This window comes from Dendrobates tinctorius, unplaced genomic scaffold, assembly GCF_039654945.1.
Source record: "Dendrobates tinctorius isolate UK_male_01 unplaced genomic scaffold, ASM3965494v1 ptg000084l, whole genome shotgun sequence".
Classification (NCBI taxonomy): domain Eukaryota; kingdom Metazoa; phylum Chordata; class Amphibia; order Anura; family Dendrobatidae; genus Dendrobates; species Dendrobates tinctorius.
This window is the reverse complement of record NW_027361752.1, coordinates 38,262,780-38,285,476: the sequence shown is the minus strand read 5'-3', so window position 1 is coordinate 38,285,476 and position 22,697 is coordinate 38,262,780. Positions and strand designations below refer to the sequence as shown.

General features: G+C 43.1%; 1 protein-coding gene across 4 annotated transcripts in view; it reads right to left on the bottom strand.

Annotated features, from left to right (window-relative positions):
- The window catches only part of LOC141097401 (cilia- and flagella-associated protein 298-A-like), a 46,148-nt gene that overhangs the window by 7,506 nt on the left and 15,945 nt on the right, over positions 1 to 22,697 (bottom strand). Inside the window, exons 5-9 of one of the 4 annotated variants that reach the window (XM_073584541.1) lie at positions 20,314 to 20,472; positions 16,872 to 17,003; positions 15,088 to 15,183; positions 12,929 to 12,970; positions 12,669 to 12,851 (exon numbers count right to left, since the gene is read on the bottom strand). In XM_073584541.1, coding sequence (XP_073440642.1) covers positions 12,929 to 12,970; positions 15,088 to 15,183; positions 16,872 to 17,003; positions 20,314 to 20,472 — 429 coding nt within the window. In that variant the 3' untranslated portion in view covers positions 12,669 to 12,851. Of the gene's footprint in view, positions 1 to 5,273; positions 5,409 to 12,668; positions 12,852 to 12,928; positions 12,971 to 15,087; positions 15,184 to 16,871; positions 17,004 to 20,313; positions 20,473 to 22,697 lie in introns of those variants that run through there. The other 3 variants (XR_012233946.1, XM_073584540.1, XM_073584542.1) reach the window with 3 other exon arrangements.

Sequence of the window (22,697 nt, the reverse complement as noted above, 5' to 3'; positions counted from 1 at the left end):
GGATGAAGTCCATATTGTAAAGTTGAAGGATTACTCTAGTGACGTTCTGAGTCGTCTTACAATACATGAAATCTATTTAAAAGAAAATAGCAAGTGAATGCCATAGAGACAGAAGAAACAATCTAGAAGAAATATATAGGAGTTTTCCATTTGAAATGCTAATTTCAATGTTCTGTGTTACAGGAGAACAAGAGGATGAAATAACTATTGTTAATGATGATGCTCCTCATGGACCCATGGCTGAACCAAAAGATGTCCACAAAGACACCAACATCTCTTCGCCTGGCCCCCATTATGTCTTGACCAATATCGACCCGTATAAGGATATGATCATCTCCTCTGCCAGTAAGTTTCAGTCTTGTATTACATGTACTATAACGTGTAACAGATAAAAAAAAGTCTCTAAAAGAAGCATGTAGGTAATTAAACCCTATAAATCAAGTTCATCCTGGTGGTCAGGTCCATCTATCTATAAATTTCACAGTACCGTTTAGAGGTTTCAGAATTTGTATAATATTAATATTCTTTGGCAAACATATTAAAACTTGTATTCAATTAATGCTAATGTCATTGTTTTCTGTTACAGAAGAACAAGAGGATGAAATAACTATTGTTAATGATGATGCTCCTCATGGACCCATGGCTGAACCGAGAGATGTCCACAAAGACACCAACATCTCTTCGCCTGGCCCCCTTTATGTTTTGACCAGTATCGAACCGTATAAGGATATGATCATCTCCTCTGCCAGTAAGTTTCATTCTTGTATTACATGTACTATAACGTGTATTTAGCAGATAAAAAAAGTCTCTAAAAGAAGCATGTAGGTAATTAAACCCTATAAATCAAGTTCAACCTGGTGGTCGGGTCCATCTATCTATAAATTTCACAGTACCGTTTAGAGGTTTCAAAATTTGTATAATATTAATATTCTTTGGCAAACATATTAAAACTTGTATTCAATTAATGCTAATGTCATTGTTTTCTGTTACAGAAGAACAAGAGGATGAAATAACTATTGTTCATGATGATGCTCCTCATGGACCCATGGCTGAACCAAGAGATGTCCACAAAGACACCAACATCTCTACGCCTGGCCCCCATTATGTCTTGACCAATATCGACCCGTATAAGGATATGATCATCTCTGCCAGTAAGTTTCAGTCTTGTATTACATGTAATATAACGTGTATTTAACAGATAAAAAAATCTCTAAAAGAAGCATGTAGGTAATTAAACCCTATAAATCAAGTTCATCCTGGTGGTCGGGTCCATCTATCTATAAACTTCAAAGTACCGTTTAGAGGTTACAAAATTTGTATAATATTAATATTCTTTGGCAAACATTAAAACTTGTATTCAATTAATGCTAATGTCATTGTTTTTTGTCACAGAAGAACAAGAGGATGAAATAACTATTGTTAATGATGATGCTCCTCATGGACCCATGGCTGAACAGAGAGATGTCCACAAAGACACCAACATCTCTACGCCTGGCCCCCATTATGTCTTGACCAATATCGACCCGTATAAGGATATGATCATCTCCTCTGACGGTAAGTTTCAGTCTTTTATTACAGGTACAATAACATGTATTTAACAATAAGAAAATGCCTAATAAAAAAGTCTCTAAAAGAAGCATGTAGGTAATTAAACTCTGGTGTTTGGGTCTCTTTATCTTCAAACTTTATTGTACCATTTAGATGTTACAAGATTTGCTTAAATTATTTAAGAAACATATATAGTCTTGTATATAATAATGCTAATTTCCATGTTGTGTGTTACAGAAGAACAAGAGGATGAAATCCTGAATGTAAATGATGATGCTCTTCATGGACCGATGGCCGAAAAGGGAGATGTCCTCAAAAACATCTCTACACCTGGTCCTGATTATGTCATAATCAATATTGACCCATATGTGGATGTGATCAGCTCCTCTAACGGTAAGATCTCAGGCTTTTACAAAAAGTGTTTGTAAGAAAAAAAACCAGTCTACTATTGAAAAAATCTTTATAAAAAGCATGTAGGTGAATAAACCCTATACATAGAGGTAACTTGTGGGTTGGTGCCTCTGTTTTCATACTGTACCATTTAGAGGTTATAAAACCTGCATGATATTAACAAACATATAGAAACTTATTTTATTAATGCTAATTTCAATGTTGAACGTTACAGAAGAACAAGAGGATAAAATCACTAATATAAATGACGATGCTCCTCGTGGATCTGTGGCTGAAAATAGAGATGTCTTCGAAAACATCATTGTCTCTAAGCCTAAGCCTGATTATGTAATCATCAATATGGACCTGGACGAGGAAGTGGTCACCCATTCTGACAGTAAGTTTATTTTCTCTTCACATTGATAAGGAGAATGCTTACTACCATAAATATCATCAGTTCTTCTAATTTACATAACATAGAAAAATTAAAATCTACCATTAACAGCAATATATTATTGAATTGCTGTTATAATCAATTTCCTAGTATTTTATGGCTCTCCGACCCCAGACAGAGTAGAGAAGAAGCAATGGGCACTAACGTTCTAAACGTTGAAAGCATTATTTTTCTTTATGGCAGCTAAAGCGTCAGTAACATATGTACCATGAGGGAGGGATTCCTAATAAACTGTAAACTAATAACACAAGATCAAAATATAATAGTCAGGAATAGTACCCTATCACAAGAATGATCATGTGTAGAACATACCTGAACAATGAGATTAAATAATGCCACTATATTTTACATAGTATTGAATTATAATCTACTGATAATGGACGACAGGTAAACATCCTCTGTTGCCCCACTCAATCTGACAGCATGTATACATATTAATCTTTACTATCTTGCTGATTTTGTAACATGTATTTTCCAGATGAAGAAGAGCGAGGTCTTGCTGTGTTCCCATAATGAATATGGGATCCAGCTGAAGACGACAACTTCACATCAACACAAAGAGACAGATTCCGGGCTCGGTCTCTGTTCTCCACCACTGGATATGACATTTTCTGGACTTTCCGCAGCTAGACGCACTCACAGAACAAGTGAGTTTCCTTCTGCACATGAGACAGATTCCAGGCTTGGTCTCTGATCTCAATCACTGGATACGACATTTTCTGGACTTTTCGCAGCTAGACGCACTCACAGATAAAGTGAGATGCCTACTGCACATGAGACAGATTCCGGGCTCGGTCTCTGATTCTCAACCACTGAATATTACAGTTGCTGGACTTTCCGCAACTAGACGCACTCACAGATAAAGTGAGATGCCTACTGCACATGAGACAGATTCTGGGATTGGTCTCTGATTCTCAACCACTGAATATTACAGTTGCTGACCTTTCTGCAACTAGACACACTCACAGATAAAGTGAGATTCCTACTGCACATGAGACAGATTCCGGGAGCGGTCTCTGATTCTCAACCACTGAATACTACAGTTGCTGAACTTTCCGCAACTAGACGCACTCACAGATAAAGTGAGATGCCTACTGCACATGAGACAGATTCCGGGCTTGGTCTCTGATTCTCAACCACTGAATATTTCAGTTGCTGGACTTTCCGCAACTAGACGCACTCACAGATAAAGTGAGATGCCTACTGCACATGAGACAGATTCTAGGCTCAGTCTCTGTTCTCAGCAGTGGGTAAAACATTTGATGGACTTTCTGCAGCTAGATGTAATCACAAATCGAGTGAGTTACCTGCTGCACCATGACACAGACTCCGGGCTCGGTCTCTGTTGTCATCAGTGATCAACTACAGCCCAAGGGAAGGGCATTCCTTCAGCCAAGGTTCCCTAGAGGTTTCCACCACTGGGGGTTTTTCCTCTCCTGAGTGCTGAAGGTTGACTCTTCGTGAGTCAATGGCCCATTGTCCTCATTATTATCAGGGCACTTTTTAAAGACTATTGCTCTGACTTCTAATGGGAACTTTTACAATACCAACCTAGAAAGTAGTTAATAAAGAAGTCATTGAATCATATGTAGCCGTGTATCTTATAGTCGTGTTTTCTCACAATCAAACTCATTTGCCACAAATTTAAAGTTCCTCATTAATCGTGCCCTTCTTCTTCGGCCTATTTCACAATGGGGCTGGGACCTCCAGTTCGACCACAACTTTAATGTCACTGCACACCACACAGTTATGGCCCACACATGACATCAGATCTTTGCGACGTGAGTCACCTGAGGACTGGTTATTGCCTTTGGGGATGTTCATCAGTGGAAAGTGCTCTGTAATGGCATGGCTCGAAAAAATGTCAGAGGCCTGTTCGAGCTGGAAGTTTCAACTCAGGATGAAGAAGACAAGATGCTTGCAACTAGAGAAGGCGAAAGAAACTTTTTCCGGCCTTCTATGATTCAGGAAAACAGTGGCTGAAGTTGGCAGCCATAATGCTTAATTTGAGGGGAGCAAATTGCAAAAAATGTGCATTCTGGAGAATATGAATTTTTGTACAGTACAAGTTGAATTCTCTAATCTCCATTAAATAGTCTTTAGGATACAATGATTTTGACCCACACCCAAAGCACAGCACTACACCGGTAAGTGCGGGAGCTGAAAAGCAATAGAACTGAGCACATTCTTGTAATAATATACATTACATGCAGTCTCTTAAATGATGAGAAAGGCATTTGTGGTTTACCACCCACCTTAGCAATACCCCGAGTATCCGAAGCTGATAGACGTCATTGTAGGTAAATTATACCTTGCGTACCTTTAAATCAAGTAAGTGCCCTACTGTAGATTAGTAGTAAGAAACTACTTCTAAATAAACACATTACATTTGTTGAGCATGTTTTGTAAAAATTCAGTACAGCTTAAATTCATATATCTAACTCCTCACATAACACACTGTCAGGATTCTCAGGCAATCGTGTGACCACAAGTATACGATTTCCAGACCACCTGCCACATTCCCACTAGACGTGATCAGCTTTGCTCAATTCTCTCACTTGTATTGAGCATGTTTGGATGGCAGGTGACCGACCGTATGTATGCAAATCACATGCCTGCACTCACATGACTGCCCACTCCTGGCAGGTGATCGTATGTATGCAAATCACATGCCTGCACTCACATGACTGCCCACTCCTGGCAGGTGATCGTATGTATGCAAATCACATGCCTGCACTCACATGACTGCCCACTCCTGGCAGGTGATCGTATGTATGCAAATCACATGCCTGCACTCACATGACTGGCCACTCCCGGGCTTATACCAGTTCTACACCAGTAATTTTCAGACCATGTATGTGTATTCTGTGCAGATTCTCACCAGTGGTGTGCTTGCTGTTTGTTGTCATACATTTTGCCTTTTCATTTCCATTCTGTCCAGACCTTCTTCCATCCATAACTCTTTTCTTCAAAATTTAGCAGAGAGGACACTTTGGCATACTGCTTTTCCCGGACGCTGAAAGGTTACAATGTGATTAAAAGAGAAAGATCTATAGATAAATAGGAAAAACAGACAGCAGCACAAACTTGAGCAGATTTTGGGTGCAATAATTCCTGAGTAATGTGGTTGTCCAACGCAAAATATAAATGGAAAAAAAAAAAAAAAATCAGGCAGCACTCCAGTTCAAGGAAAAATTGTGGACTTTAATCCAGCACCAAGTGGTGCAACGTTTTGACCTCACAGCATGTGCTTGACAAAGACCGTGCTGTGACGTCGAAACGTTGCACCACTTAGTGCTGGATTAAAGTCCACAATTTTTCCTTGAACTGGAACGCTGCCTGATTTTTTCCCATTTAGATAGATAGATAGCAGATAACATTCTGTTTTACAGGAAAAGTATCACTGACAATCAGTTGGCTATACTGTATATAATTTACCATTTCCTGGATGCCCGCTCTTCCCACACCCGCATTGTTAGTTGTCCTCGCATGGAGGAATACAATTATGCAAGTTTTAGCAACTTTCTTGTTCTCACATTTACTCTCTACATTACATTCGATGCCACGGGATTCTTTCACAGTAGAACAAGCTCGTTCTGGGGGAAAATGTCTTCAAATAATAGATTTATTGTGTTTCCCCGCAAAATGGAAATGTCACTGTATAAAACTAAGTAGTCGGACTATTATTTATCCAGCTGGTTGCCGGCCAGGTCTTCAGTAACAGGTTAATAACATCATGACCATCAGTGCCGTCTGATCTGGCAATGTACAATTACAAATGACCTGTATTACCACAGACTGCCCAGAATCCGACTCATACACTGACAAAGCCTTAATCTAAATTCACGTCGGAATCACAGATATATTTCATGGAATGTGCTCCGGATCATGCGTGCACAGCCAGGAATGAGGAGTCTGCAGAAAGGGCAGTTGAATACAACAGGGTAAAAACAAGGGCAAGGGTAAGGGCATAATAACTATTTAAAGTGATTTAATACCACATTATACGGTCTGTTACCCGTCAATTTAACTGATCGCTACTGGAGTAGATGGAAATGTGGTTTATGGAAGGAATACATGAATTTACAAGGGTTAATGGTATCATTTCTTGGGGACTATTCACTCAAGAAGTGACTTGATACTCAACTCTCCAGTCTATTACATGAGGTCTGCCTAGAAGGTTAGATATTGGGGAAACAAGTCTTTGTCTTTCTACAGCACTTGGGGCTGGGCCTCTGTGTCTTTAAAAGAAGTGGAGGTGGGTCTCTGTATCTCTACAGGAAGTGAGGGCAGGTCACTATCTCTACAGGAAGTGAGGGCAGGTCACTATCTCTACAGGAAGTGAGGGCAGGTCACTATCTGCTGGAAGCCAGGGCGGGTCTCTCTCTACTGAATGCAGGGGCGTGTCTCTGTATCTCTACTGGAAGCAGGGGGTGGGTCTATATTGAAAGTGAGGGCGGGTCTCTGTATCTGCTGGAAGCAGGGGGTGGGTCTATATTGAAAGTGAGGGCAGGTCTCTGTATCTCTACTGGATGCAGGGGCGGGTCTCTGTATCTGCTGGAAGCCAGGGCAGGTCTCTGTATCTCTACTGGATGCAGGGGCGGGTCTCTGTATCTGCTGGAAGCCAGGGCAGGTCTCTGTATCTCTACTGGATGCAGGGGCGGGTCTATCTCTACTGAAAGCGAGGGCGGGCCTCTATCTGCTGGAAGTCAGGGCGGGTCTATATCTACTAGAAGCAGGGGTGTGTCTCTTTATCTCTACTGGAAGCGAGGGCGGGTCTCTATCTCTACTAGAAGTGAGGCAAAGTAAGTGCATCTCTACAGGAAGTGGGGGTGTGTCTCTATCTTTAAAGGAAGTGGGGGGTCCTTACAGCTCTACAGGAAGGGGGGGGGTCGGGTGTCTCAGCAGATACCTCGTCAATGACATCGCCCCTTTGAATCTCCTTGGTGCTGATCTGCCAGATGTAGGCCGCCTGTCTGCGCCCCAGTTACAGCTGACCTTGGTGCCCTTTTGCCAAGGAAGCTACAGTACCCATTGACTATGGCACAGGCAGATAAAATATCCAAGACAGTGAAGGAATTCTTTGAAAAAGGAGTTATTGTTGAAATTACATCACCATGCAATACCCCTGTTCCCAGTCAAGAAAAAAGGTAGAGGAAGGTCAGCCTGCCCAGTACTGCATGGTCCTTGACTTGCAGGCTGTTACTGAGGCCACTATTTTCAATACGCCCATTCTGCCTAACCCACATAACCTATTGTCACAGATGCCTCACACGGCCACCACTGCACAATGATTCTTAGTATTTGTTTGCTTTCACACACAAACAGAGCAAACAGTAAGTCTGGGTGGTACTCCCCCATGGTGCCCAAAATTCACCCAGCCAATACATGGCTACCATGTCTTCAGTCCTATAGGACCAGCTTAGACCATCTGACCAGGCAATCCTTCTCCAGTTTGTTGATGACTTATTCCTCTGCTGCTCCAATAGAGATGACTGTATCAAAAACACTCTGCCCCTCCTACAGTTCTCACAGACAGTGGCTGCAGTGCTTCTCCTGTAACGAGTATGGTTTAATTTAGAACCATTAAAGGAGTCTGTGCCTTTCTTTCAATTAAAAGACTTTATTCTGGTTGTGTTTATTTACCATACAACTACAGGATTACTAATGGATAGCTGTCTTATAGACACACCTCTCCATTACTAATCAATGGGCTTGATGTCACCAGACAATTCGAAGGTGACGTCAACCCCACAAATATGAACCCCACTTACCAACGCTACAGGGCAAGTGGGAAGAGCTAGGGAAAGCTCCAATAGATGCGCCTTTTCCGGGTGGCTGCGGGCTGCTATTTTTAGGCTGGGAGGGGCCAATATCCATGGCCCCTTCCCAGCCTGAGAATACCAGCCCCCAGCTGTGTGCTTTAGCTTGGCTAGTTGGCGAAAGTTGAGGAGACCTCACATCGCTTTTTTAAATTATTTATTTAAATAATTAAAAAAAATCAGAGTGGGAACCCATCTATTCTTGATAACTAGCCTTGCTGAAGCTGACAGCTGAGGGTTGCAGCCCCCAGCTGCGAGTTTTGCCAGGTTGGTTATCAAAAATAAAGGGGAACCCACACCATTTTTTTTTTTTAATTATTTATTTACAGTGCAGGCTCCGGCTGATGAATACTTCCATCAGCCACCGCCTGCTCTCCCTGTTATTAATGGCAGCAGGCGTAGGCTGACGGGAGCAGTAGTCCCATCAATTGACGCCAATGACCGGAGATAAACTTTTTACCTCTGATCACAGTTGCGGGCTCACGCTGTTATTTGACAGCATAGGAACCACGCCTGTCTGACTGACAGCAATAATTTTATCACTGATCATAAGCTGTGTTTGCTATGCAGTCATGGGGCTGAACCCGAACAGAAACACGGACTTCCTGGTGAAGTCCATGCTCGAACAGTAGGTGTTCGGTACAGACGCTGAACTTTACTGTTCGGGTTCGCCCATCTCTAGTCATGTTACCAATGCCCCATTATACAACCCTGACCATGAGCTATTTGTGGATGGATTGTATGGCTTTGATGGCCAGTTCTACACTGGATATGCTGTTGTCTCCCTCGACTAATCCATAAAAGCAGAACCGCTGCCCCCACATATCTCCGCCCAGGAAGCTGAACTCCGTGCCCTTGAAAAAGCCGGCAGACATGCTAAAGACCAAACTGTCATCATTTATACAGACAGCCGCTATGCTTTTCACATAGCTCATGACTATGGACCTATATGGAGAGCTCAATCTTTCCTCACAGCAGCAGGCAAGCCTATCAAGAATCATAAATCCGTCCCACGCCTGATGGAGGCCCTACTTTTACCTGAGAAAGTTGCCATAGTGAAAGCCAATGGTCATGGAAGTCTAAACCACAGCAAAAGGCAACCACCTGGCTGACCAGGCTGCAAAATCTGCAGTTTATCTATCAAGAGACATCCCTGCGAGGGTGGCCTCCATCACGGACCCACATGTGACCAACGAGTTTCTCCAAAAGCAAAAAAACAGGCTGATGTTGAAGAATTCGCCAGATGGAATAAATGTGAAAAACATGGTGTTGAGTTTTATTTCAAACTAGCTGAAGAGCCCGGCGCTGCCCGGGCATAGTAACTAACTGTGGTTAGTTATAACAAATTATAATAGTCCCGTGCCCATATACCCATCATACATATCCACCATACCATAGGCCCGTGCTCATATACCCATCATACATATCCTCCATCCCAGAGTCAAGTGCCCATATACCCATCACACATCCTCCATCCCATGCCCATATACCCATCATACATATTCTCCATCCCATAGTCCCATGCCCATATACCCATCATACATATCCACCATCCCAGTCGAGTGCCCATATACCCATCACACATCCTTCATCTCATAGTCCCATGCCCATATACCCATCATACATATCCTCCATCCCATAGTCCCATGCCCATATACCCATTACCCATCATATATATATCCACCATCCCAGAGTCGAGTGCCCATATACCCACACATCCTTCATCTCATAGTCCCATGCCCATATACCCATCATACATATCCTCCATCCCATAGTCCCATGCCCATATACCCATATACCCATCATATATATCCAACATCCCAGAGTCGAGTGCCCATATACCCACACATCCTCCATCCCATAGTCCCATGCCCATATACCCATCATACATATCCACCATCCCAGTCGAGTGCCCATATACCCATCACACATCCTTCATCTCATAGTCCTATGCTCATATAACCATCATACACATCCTCCATCCCATAGTCCCATGCCCATATACACGTCATACACATCCTCCATCCCATAGTCCCGTGCCCATATACCCATTATGACATCATCATCATATGGCAACCGTTATGACATAACCGTCACCATTGCAACCAAGACATCATCATCACCATGGCAACCATTGTGACAGCATCTTCGCCATTGCAACCTATTATGACATCAGCGTCGCCATGGCAACCATTATGACATCATAATGAGGTGCGGGGCTTGATACACACACACACACTTTTTCCCCATTATGTAGATAGGGACAAAATTGTTTGGTGAATTGGAACGCGCGGGGTTAAAATTTCGCCTCACAACATAGCCTAGGACGCTCTCGGGGTCCAGACGTGTGACTGTGCCAAATTTTGTGGCTGTAGCTGCGACGGTGCGGATGCCAATCCCGGGCATACATACATACATACACACACTTGAGCTTTATGTAATAGATAAATGATTTTATTCTTGCCGTGTGTTTATTTCAATACTTACTTATGGGGTAAGTAATGGGGGCGTCTTATAGACTCCTCTCCATTACTAACCCCTGGGCTTGATGTCCCCTGACAATACAAAGGTGACATCAACCCCAACCCTATGGATCCCACTTGACACCGTCACAGGGCAATTGGGAAAAGCAAGGCTAAGTGCCCGGTTTGGCACATCTTATGAATGCGCCATTTCTGGGGTGGCTGAGGGCTAATGTTGGTAGCCTGGGAGGGGGCCCAATATTTCTGGTCCCTTACCAGGCTATTAATATCAACCCACAGCTGTCTGTTTAGTCTTTGCTAGTTTGAATTTACAGGGGGATCCTACATCATTTCTTTTGCATGGCTCCCCATAAATTCACCAGGAAAGGCAAATCAAACAGATGTTAGCTGTTATTAATAGCCTCGGAACTTTTTGGGAGATTGTCCCCTTTCCCAGAATATTAACATCAGCCTCCAGCAGTGGGCTATCCCTCTGCTTGATATGAAAATTGCGTGGGAGCCCAGGCCTTTTTTGTTTAAATGTAATTCTTTATTTTACACAGGAGGGACACAGCAGGAGCTGAATGCAAACAACTCCCATCATTGTCGCCTGGTTGTGCTGATTTTAGGGAGGCCAAGCGAAAATGATAAGCGCTGATGGCACCTGGGATCAGCATGAACTGTACTGCTTGTTCCCAGGCGCCGGTATGTGTCATGCTGCCCTCACTTCATGTGTCTGTATTTGGGGCTCTAAAAAAATGGACCATGTAAGGACACAAAAAACGGACATGTGAAGGGGTCTAAAGCGAACTGGTCACCAGTTTTTTCATGTCTGAGCTGAGTAGCAACTTTATCAGCACCTAAAGAAGTATGTAACCCCCGACTCCCCCTGTATGCCACCAAAAAATCTTTTGAAATTCTCCTGCTCTCTATGTAATTCCTGCTGGTCCGATAGGTGTCATTACGGAGGCATCTATACCTCCTCCTGGCTTCTGATCGACGTCTTCCTGCTCTGATTGATGTGGATAATGCCTCCTGCTTAATCCACATAGCCAGGTGAAATCTCACGCCTGAACAGAGACATCTCCGGCACGTGTCTGCGCACTTTGCTCTGCCCTACTGCGGGCAGAGCCTCCAACATAAGAGCGCACAGTAGGGCAGGACAAAGTGTGCAGGCACAAGTCGGCAACGTCTCTGCGCAGGCGTGAGATTTTACCCTGCTATGTGGATGACACAGGAGGCATCATCCACATCAATCAGAGCATGATGACAGCGATCAATAGCCCTAAAGAGGAATGGATGCCTCAGCAAGGACGCCGACCAGACAGGCAAGACGTACACAGAGCGAGGGAGCGTGTCAAAAGGTTTTAGGGTGTATACAGGGGGATATATAATACTTTATGGAATGCAGCACAGGCGCTGACTAAGGTGCTAGTCTTCGATCAGACAAGAAAAAAAAACTGTCGACAGGTTCCCTTTAAATGCTGTGGTTGCTATTAACCATGGCATTTAGAGAGTTAAACTGCTGCAATCAGAGGTAGCTCCGATCACAGCGGACCAGGAGCACAACTTCATGCCGTTTCTCCCACATATCTGTTATGTAGATTAAGCCGAAAAATGTGAAACAAAAAAAAAAGCAATTATGTTGTTCTAATTCTGGACAACTCCTAGAACTAGAATTGCACCGAGTCCTTGTGACACCGGGATATCGGTAATGGATGAGACACAGACACAGAGTAACTTTCCTGCCCAGTAAGTGTCTGGAGGACTCTATAGGGAGCTTCTCACCTGAGTGTAAGCGATTACTGAAAAATGTATCAGAAACTGACGCTAAACAGCAGCACAATATGGAGCAGCAGACGTTGTGTCGCAGTACGGACAGTGTGTGACGTCGTTAGAATTCCCCAGGGAACATGACGGAGTGACACCTAATGGCCAATGACCGCAAATACAAAATAAAGAGAGCGCAGCAAAGATCACCGGACACAACGGTAACAAGATAAAGAGAATTTATTCACACAACAAAAGAGGACAAACACCGGGGGGAATTATACAGAGATCTTCATTTTAGTCTCCATTTAATGTCTTTTACACCTTGGAATTGTCTTTTCAAGGAGCTGCTGTCCGCCCATTCTGCATTTAAATACGATATATCCTCATCCTCTTCCAGATTCTGCAATAAATGTGGTGTCTTATATTACATTATGTCCACAGCAAAAGGCAGAAAGATAAATAAGAGTATTCACTTTCCTTTAAGGGGTAAATCCCATCTCAGACATTGCAAACTTGCTCAGCTGTATTTGAACTCCCATAGAAGTGTATAGAAACGGGAAAGGTAATTAATGTACAATTGGTGGGGGTCCTACTTAATAATAATAATAATAATACATTTTATTTCTATAGCGCCGACATATTCCGCAGCACTTTACATTTCAGAGGGGACTTGTACAGACAATAGACATTACAGCATAACAATAATCACATAGATCATAACAGATACCAAGAGGAATGAGGGCCCTGCTCGCAAGCTTACAATCTATGAGGAAAAAAGGGAGACACGAAAGGTGGGTGGTAACAGTTGCCCTGATTGTTTGGACCAGCCATAATGTTAAGTGTGTAACAGTACAGACACAGAGGGCTAATGGATGCATAAAGCATGTGGGAACATGATGCGGGGAACCTGGTTATGGTAAAAAAAACTTTTGGCTGTGCCACACAGGGATAGATTAGGTTAATGTGTTGAAGCGGTAGGCCAGTCTGATTAAATGAGTTTTCAGGGCACGCTTAAAATTGTGGGGATTGGGGACTAATTGTATTGACCTGGGAAGTGCATTCCAAAGAATAGGCGCAGCACGTGTAAAGTCTTGAAGACGGGAGTGTGAGGTTCTGATTATTGAGGATGCTAACCTCAGGTCATCAGCAGAACGGAGGGCGCGGGTAGGGGGTCTCACAGTCAGTCATGAACGGAGTAGTGTATGTGCCTCACCCCCTGCACCATTCACTTCTATAGTGACCATAATGAACTTGTGGTCGCCGTTCCCATGGACAGTGAATTAAACGGTCAGCACTGCCACTCCGTCCACACCTCCATGGGGGGGTCCGTGCTCTTTTGGGGGTTCCCAGTAATCATTCTCCGCTGATGATAAATGTAACACCCATCAATTCCTTCCCTTCGCGCACCCTGCCGTACCATGTACGTCACGACCAGGCTCCGCATGCTCAGGAGCTGAGCCCACTCCCTACAGGGCTATGCCGGCTGTAATATCGACATCTGAATGGAACAGCTGCGATCACTGCTGATTAACTATTTCAATGCTGGCGTCAATCAGTGACATGGCATGTAAATAGGGTGATCGCCTGGGCGGGCACTCACAGGCCTCCTGAGACGCGCTCTCGGAACAGATCTGTTACCATCGGAACCAGGGACCATCTTGGTACTCCTTAGAAGCTCAGCTATAGTCCGAGCATCAAAGGACCCCACAATGTACACGATATATCGAGATACTGTGATATTGCAGCATGTAGTAAAGGCAATCACAGGGTAAAGTCCCCTTCTTAAAAAAAATTATGGTAAATAAAAAAAAAACCTAAATGTAGGTGTCTCAGGTACATGTGAAAATAAAAGTCCTGTGTACCGGGAACACATACATGTCAAGGAGTCCTTACACACATCCACTGGCGGAAAAATAATAAATAAAATCTAAAGTCAACGCCATGAGTCTCAGAAAATGGCAACACAAAACCCCACTACATAAACCTGATATTGCTGTAAAACACACTGAACTAAGAGAATTATGTCGCTGCTGTAAAAGCAAAAGGCAAAAACTATTGGCAGAATTGCAGGCTGCTTTTTTCTTGTTTCAGAGCTTCACCGCACTTCGATCACTTGGATCCCCCCCCCCCCATTTTTCAGTACAAGAGACGATGAAATGACTGGGGTCAATCAAAACTGCAACACTTCTGCAGAAGACAAGCCCTCATACGGCCATATAGACAGAAAAGAAAAAAGCTGGATAGTAGGAATCGGGGGGATGGGGGCGGTGATAAAAGCGTAAAAACGAAAAATTTATCTGGTCCCGATAGAGCTTAAAAAAAAAAGAGGAACATTGAGTAAATTTCTTTCAGCCCCTTTCTTCGCCATTTTATATTTTGCACTTATCTCCTGTCTAATTTTCTAATATGACGGTTCAGGCTTTTAAGGATACAGCGATACCAAGTGCGCTTACTGTTTGGAAAGGGAAAACCTTTGTTTTATTGTTTCTATTTGGGATCTACCTTATTCGTTGTTTTAGATTTCATAGGGAACACCATACACCCGCAGCACACACAAAACACGTGCATGTCACACGCCGGGAAGGGGTTAATGAGTGTCACGCGACCTTTTCACATGGAGGGAAGAGAATAGTGTCACCTTGAGTTCTTCCTGGCGTCGGTGGTAATACATCATCATGTTCTTCTGCTCCTCCTCGGATATCACCGGCTCCCTCGCTGGAGCTCCGTGTCCTTTCTAGTTGGATACAGAAGTCGCCACCGTGATTATAGACCGCATTCACCGTGACCAACGGAAATACATGGAAAGAAAACGGAACGCTCCTTTACGGGGTCATCCCCTTCCATATAAGAGCCATCCATTGCAAAAAATAAGCTATGGTTTACTCACCCTCCCAGGGTCCAGCACAGTGACTGAGCTGCTGCTTCGGTCCCTGTCTACACTGGCAGAGACGTAATGTCACCACTGCAGCGGCTGAGACACTGGGCTAAATTCCAGGAACGTAAACCAAGTTTTTTTTTTTACAATGATCTATGGGGATTAGGGAAAAGTTTTCTAAAAAGTGGATAACCCCTATGAGTCAGCCACAAGATCACTTAATACCATTGATCCCTATTGTATACCCATTTATGCGCACTACAGACATTTATTTGGCTGCAAAAACTTGTCTCTAGATCTGGAGGACTTATTTAAAGAAAAGCGGTGTAAGGCTGTGTTCACACACAGTGTTTTTTTAGCGGTTTTTCCAATAAAACCGCTAAAAATAAGCTTCCCATTCATTTCTATGCATTTTGCACTTTTTGTGCATACTGATGCGTTTTTACCGCGAACAAAACCACATCGCGGTAAAAAACGCAGCATGCTCATTGATTTTGCGGATTATTCAGTGTTTCTGGCTAGTTCTATGCGTTTTGAAAACGCGTGGAAAAAAAAAAAACCCGAGCGTTTTCTACGCAAAAACCGCGTGGAAAACGCGCAGAAAAAAACGCGTGGTTTCTGGGAAGGGAGTCAGGTTTTTCAGCAGAAATTTTCTGCTACGTGTGCACTTAGCCCAATTCTTCATTTCTCCTGTGGTGGCGCTGCATTGGAATTAAACACTTGTGTCAGGATCACTTACAGGTAACAGGTGACCGCTAGGGTTCAGATTGTAGTAAAACACCCTATAAGAAGTTTGTTGTCCTAACGAAAAGCATACCAGGCCTGACGAGTGAAATAAATAAAAAAAGGCCACATACATTCAAGAGCAGGGGGTACAATTTCCACCCCTCACATTATGCAAACTCCAAACACTTTGCAAATAGTCAGTGTTTCCTGGGAAAAATTGACAGAAATTAGCGGTGGATGGAGGACTATTCCGTCTGGAGAGGACCCTGCTTTAGTCACCGCATTTTTCAGACTATAAGACGCACCCCAAATTTTCAGAAGTAAAGCAGGGAAAAAAAATGTATGTGTCAAATGGGGGTCTGTCTTACAATACGAATTCAGCTTACCGGGGAGGGGGTGTCACAGGAGGTGTTTGGTGGTCCGGCGATGATCTGGCCTCCGGTGGCCATTTTCCCAGAGGCCCCCGCACCACCGAACACTGCTGAACCTGCCGTACCTGGGATGGGAGTCAGATCATTGCCCTGCAGCATCGGACCACCAAACACCCACTCTCCCCAGCCCAGAGCTGGCAGATTTGCCCGACTCCTGCTGCCGCCACTCTCCTGGTAAGTACATTTGGACTATAAGACGCACCCCCATTTTATCCCAAAATCTTATAGTCCGAAAAATACGGTCTATATCATAAATCACGTGGCAAGGCTTATTACAGGGTCACATATTGTGTCATAAGGTCACCACCTCCAATACGTGGCGCTATGTAGAGTTTTCTTCTGGGAGGAAATGTGCCCTGGGTTAAGGAAGATTTGTCAGAGTTTCGTTACCTTTTGTATCTTCACAATGATTTTAGTTTTCTCATTTTTGCCCACATAGTCGGCGAGTTGCTGCTTCCTCAGCAGCTCCTTTCCAGCCCACCACAACTGGGCAGCGGCGTCCTCAATGACCATCTGTCCAGCCTGGAATAAGATGCAGGAATTACATTTAATACAACTTTGACACAAATTATCGGTCCTAAAAAAAATATGGGAAAAATTATTAAATTTCTGATCTGGTATGAAAATATGAAGAATCAAACGTCCAATTACAAGATTGTGTACAACTTTAGAAAATAATATCCGAACCAGGCCCGGACCGTATGTGATCAGACAGAGGAGATTCCACCACGTGAATTCCAAGAACTCAAAAGTGGAGGTGTGAACAGGAGCCTAAATGATATTGCTGGTTTTGGAGATCTCACCATTCCTCCATCAGTGTTTTATGAAGATCAGAATTTTAACCCCTTAACCCCCAAGGGTGGTTTGCACGTTCACGACCGGGCCAATTTTTACAATTCTGACCACTGTCCCTATATGAGGTAATAACTTTGAAACGCTTCCATGGATCCCGGTGATTCTGACATTGTTTTCTCGTGACATATTGTACTTTATGTTAGTGGTAAAATTTCATTCATATAACTTGCGTTTATTTGTGAAAAAAATGGAACTTTGGTGAAAATTTTGAAAATTTCGCAATTTTTCCAACTTTGAATTTTTATGCCTTTAAATCACAGAGATACGGCACACAAAAAACTTAATAAGTAACATTTCCCACATGTTTACTTTACATCAGCACAATTTTGGAACCAACATTTCTTTTTGTTAGGAAGTTATAAGGGTTAAAATTTGACCAGCGATTTCTCATTTTTGCAACACCATTTTATTTTTAGGGACCACATCACATTTGAAGTCACTTTGAGGGGGTCTATATGATAGAAAACACCCAAAAGTGACACCATTCCAAAAACTGCACCCCTCAAGGTGCTCAAAACCACATTCAAGAAGTATATTAACCCTTCAGGTGCTTCACAGGAATTTTTTGAATGTTTAAAAAAAAAATGAACATTTAACTTTTTTTTCACAAAAAAAATACTTCAGGTCCAATTTTTTTGATTTTACCAAGGGTAACAGGAGAAATTGGACTGGAAAAGTTATTGAGCAATTTCTCCTGAGTACGCTGATACCTGATATGTGGGGGGAACCACTGTTTCGGCGCATGGCAGAGCTCAGAAGGGAAGGAGCGCCGTTTGACTTTTTCAATGCAAAATTGGCTGGAATTTTGATCGGATGCCATGTCACGTTTGGAGAGTCCCTGATGTACCTAAACAGTGGAAACCCCCCACAAGTGACCCCATTTTGGAAACTAAACCCCCCCCCCCCCCAAGGAACTTATCTAGATATGTGGTGAGAACTTTGAACCCACTCACAGAAGTTTATAACGTACAGCCATACAAATAAAAAATCATTTTTTTTTCCACAAAAATGATCTTTTAACCCCCAATTTTTATTTTCCCAAGGGTAACAGGACCCTAAAAGTTGTTGTCCAATTTGTCCTGAGTACGCTGATACCCCATATGTTGGAGAAAACTACTGTATGGGCACACGTCAGGGCTCGGAAGGGAAGTAGTGATGTTTTGGAATGCAGATTTTGAAGGAATGGTCTGCGGGTGTCATGTGCGTTTGGAGAGCCTCTGATGTGCCTAAACTGTTGAAACTCCCCACAAGTGACCCCATTTTGGAAACTAGACCCCCTACGGAACTTATCTAGATGTGTGGTGAGCACTTTGAACCTCCAAGTGCTTCACAGAAGTTTATAACGCCCGGGCGTGAAAATAAAAAAAAAAAAAATCATTTTTTTCCCCACAAACATGATATTTTTGCCCCCAATTTTTTATTTTCCTAAGGGTAACAGGAGAAATTGGACCCCAAAAGTTGTTTTGCAATTTGTCCTGAGTAGGCTGATACCCCATATGTGGGGGTAAAACACTGTTTGGGCGCATGGCAGAGCTTGGAAGGGAAGGAGCACCATTTGACTTTTTCAACGCAGAATTGGCTGGAATTGAGATCAGACGCCATGTCACGTTTGGAGAGCACCTGATGTGCCCAAACAGTGGAAACCCCCAATTCTAACTCCAACCCGAACCCCAACACACCCCTAACCTTAATCTCAGCCCTAACCCTAACGGGAAAATGGAAATAAATTCATTTTTTTTTTCATTTTATTATTTCTCCCTAACTAAGGGGGTGATAACGGGGGGTTTGATTTACTATTTATGGCGGTTTTTATGTTTGGCAGCTGTCGCACGCTAAAAGACGCTTTTTATTGTAAAAATAGCTTTTGCATCACCACATATTGAGAGCTATAATTTTTCCATATTTTGACCCACCGAGTCATGTGAGGTCTTATTTTTTGCGGGACGAGTTGATGTTTTTATTGGTACCATTTTCGGGCACGTGACATTTTTTGATCGCTTTTTATTCCGATTTCTGGGACGCAGAATGAACAAAAACCAGCGTTTCATGAATTTCTTTTGGGGGGTGCGTTTACACCGTTCCGTGTGCGGTAAAATTGATAAAGCGGTTTTATTCTTCGGGTCAGTACGGTTACAGCGATACCTCATTTATGTCATTTTTTGGCGCTTTTATGCGATGAAAACAATTTTATATAAAAAAATTATTATTTTTGCATCGCTTTATTCTGCGAGCTATAACTTTTATTTTTTCACTGATGACGCTGTGTGGTGGCTCGTTTTTTTGCGGGACAAGATGACGTTTTCAGCGGTACCATGGATATTTATATGCGTCTTTGTTGGAGCGTTATTGCACTTTTTGTTCGGCGGTATGATAATAAAGCATTATTTTTGGCTTCGTTTTTTATTTTTTATGGGGTTTGCTATAGGGGTTAACTAATGGGACAGTTTTATAGGGCGGGTCATTACAGACGCGGCGATACTAAACATGTGTACTTTGCAAAACGCTTCCTCATGCCTGCGCTCTGCAGGCACTGAGGAAGCCGCCTCCCTGCAGGCCCCCGAAGGTCCCCGCCGCCATATTGGATCCGGGGACCTGCAGGGAAGGAGGCCCCAGCAGCAGCACTGCACACTGCGCTGCGGGTCGCAGGGAAGTACGGAGGGAGCCCCCTCCCTGCCGATGCTTCCCTAAACCCCGGTACACTGCGATCGTGTTTGATCGCAGTGTGCCAGGGGTTAACGTGACGGGGGCGGTCTGTGACCGCCTCTGAAACATAGTGTCGGGTGTCAGCTGTGATAATCAGCTGACACCCGGCCGCCATCAGCGGTGCTCCCCCCGTGAGAGCCGCTGATCGAGATGACATACTATCACGTCCTTGGTCATAGGGGCCCGGGTCCCGTGGACGGGATAGTACGTCAGATGTCAGGAAGGGGTTACAGAATCTGAGTCGCTCATAAAGGGTTAATAACACCCCATCTACCTGAGTTCCTGAGAGATCTTCATTATTTTCAAACTCCATCCGGATAGGGTCGTGAGGAGGTAACCCCATGGGATACACAATCATGACAGCCCCCCGGAGCTGATCCAACGCATCTTTTACCACGTCCATTGTGACACAAATATTGGCTTCTGCTTGTTTCTGGATTAAACAAAAAAAGAGACAAAAGCATAGCAGTTGTTAGAGTCTCGTCATACGAAGCAAATACAGGCGATTATAATATATATATATGTGTGTTTCATTTTTACGAAGTTATGATTTTCATATGACTTTGCTTGGATCCTTTGTGTAAGTCATCTAAAAGATCCATGTAAAAAATTTTAGCGAAATCGATTAATATTTAGGGGTTGCACACTTTGATCACTTTTATCTGAAAGTACTGAAATTCATGAAAATGTATCATCGAGATCACACCAATGTGTACGCTGTGTTTCTATTATGTTTTGCAGGTAGTTAAACTGAAAATGAGTACTAGAAAGGGAATTTGGTTACTTGAAAAGGGGCCTGGTGGTGAATGTTTGGGAGCTCGACTCCCTTCCAAGGAACAAGGGCTTTTAGTTCTTATTTACCATCACAAGGAAATGAAAGAAACACTCTGGTGTGCTGCTAAATCCACAAGTATTAAACTACAGGAAGTGTGGAAGACAGCAAGCATCCCAGTCATGACGGAGGAGAACATCCGAACTCGTATACAGAAGTTCTACAAGGAACATCAACATCTGGGTAAAGAGAAATCAAGAAGCACTGCCAAGGCAAATATGACGCGGCAGATTTGGAAGGTGATCTTGAGGAGCTATTTGATATTGCCAGGCAAATGTGATGTCCATGAATAGCGCACTAGAAGACGATAAAGCATTCCTCATGTCACAAAGACAGGATCCTAGGAGTTCATCAATGAGTGGTGTAGAGAAGGTTCTTGCCTCACAAATTAAAAAGAAGAAAATACAGAAGAAAAGGAGGCATACAAGATGAAACAAAGAAATCGCCAAAATGAACAAGACACTTCTAGAGGATCACTCAGTCTCATCTCCATCATCCATTCACGAAGAGGACGAATTTTCTGCACCACCAAAAGTCTTGTGCAGGTCATAGATTAAAACCTCTTGATTACACACTCACGGCTACATGGGATCGAGAGCAACTCTCCATTCGACAAGCAAGTACTTCATTTATTGCAACTGCAAAAAGCCTTGGTCACGATGTTTCATGCTTTTCCATATCTCCATCTACCGTTTTCCGAGCTCGGACGATTAACAGAAGACAAATGGCTGAGAACATGGAAAAGTCATTGTTTGAAAATCCTCCTCCTTTAGTCTTACATTGGGATAGGAAATTGTTGCCCTCGGTTGCCTGTGGGAGTGTCACAACTCGAGAAGATAGTTGCTGTTCTTGTAACTGGATAAGATTTTGAGCATTTGCTTGGCGCACCTGTTGCCCAGAAAGGTACTGGTGAGCTAATGGCTGAAGTTGTTATTCAGGAGGTGGACCGATTCGCGCTACGCGACCTTATCATTGGTAGATCTTTGGATACAAATGCATCTAATACAGGAATGATCCAAGGAGCACGTATCAGAATTGAAACTGAATTTGGGCGACCATTGTGGTGGTTGTTTTGCCGCCACCACACCCACGAATTAATCTTGAAAGGAGTGTTTAGTAACTGTTGTAACATACCATCAAGCGGTCCTGACATCCAGATTTTCCGAAAGTTGCAAAATCAGTGGAATTCAGTTGATAAGAAGTCCTATTCCACGAGGTTAGATGAAGAAAATCCCATTCAAGGTTTTCTAGAAGAACAACGTGTGAAAATGGTGGACAACCTCAACAATGTCTTGAAAGATGGCAGTCATCCAAGAGAAGATTACAAAGAGCTATTACAACTATCACTTCTATATCTTGGAGGTTGGGATGAAAACGACTTCGAATTTAGGGTTCCAGGGGCTCGGACTGAAGCAAGGTGGATGGCAAAGGCCATATATGTTCTCAAAATTGTGCTATTCACTACACACCTGCATATTTCTAATACCGAATTGAAAGGAATAAGTCGATGGGCTCCAAAGAATGATTGGGAGATGCTACAGCTTTTGCAGTATTATCCAGATAAAGAGGTCAGAGAACGGGCCCTCACAGTGGCTAAGAGACACTAGGATTGGCATTTTTGGATGAACGTATCGGTCAGGCTGAGAAGGAGAAGAGGTTTGAAAATTTAAGAACCAAACCTGCAAAGAAAAAGGAACTGAAAGGGTTGGAAGGTAAAAACCTCGTTTTTGAAGGAAAAGACCTCAGCGATTTTGCTACAAGTAAAACAAAGACATTCTCTGAATTGTTTGGGATCCACGACGTAGAAGAATATTGCAGTGATACAC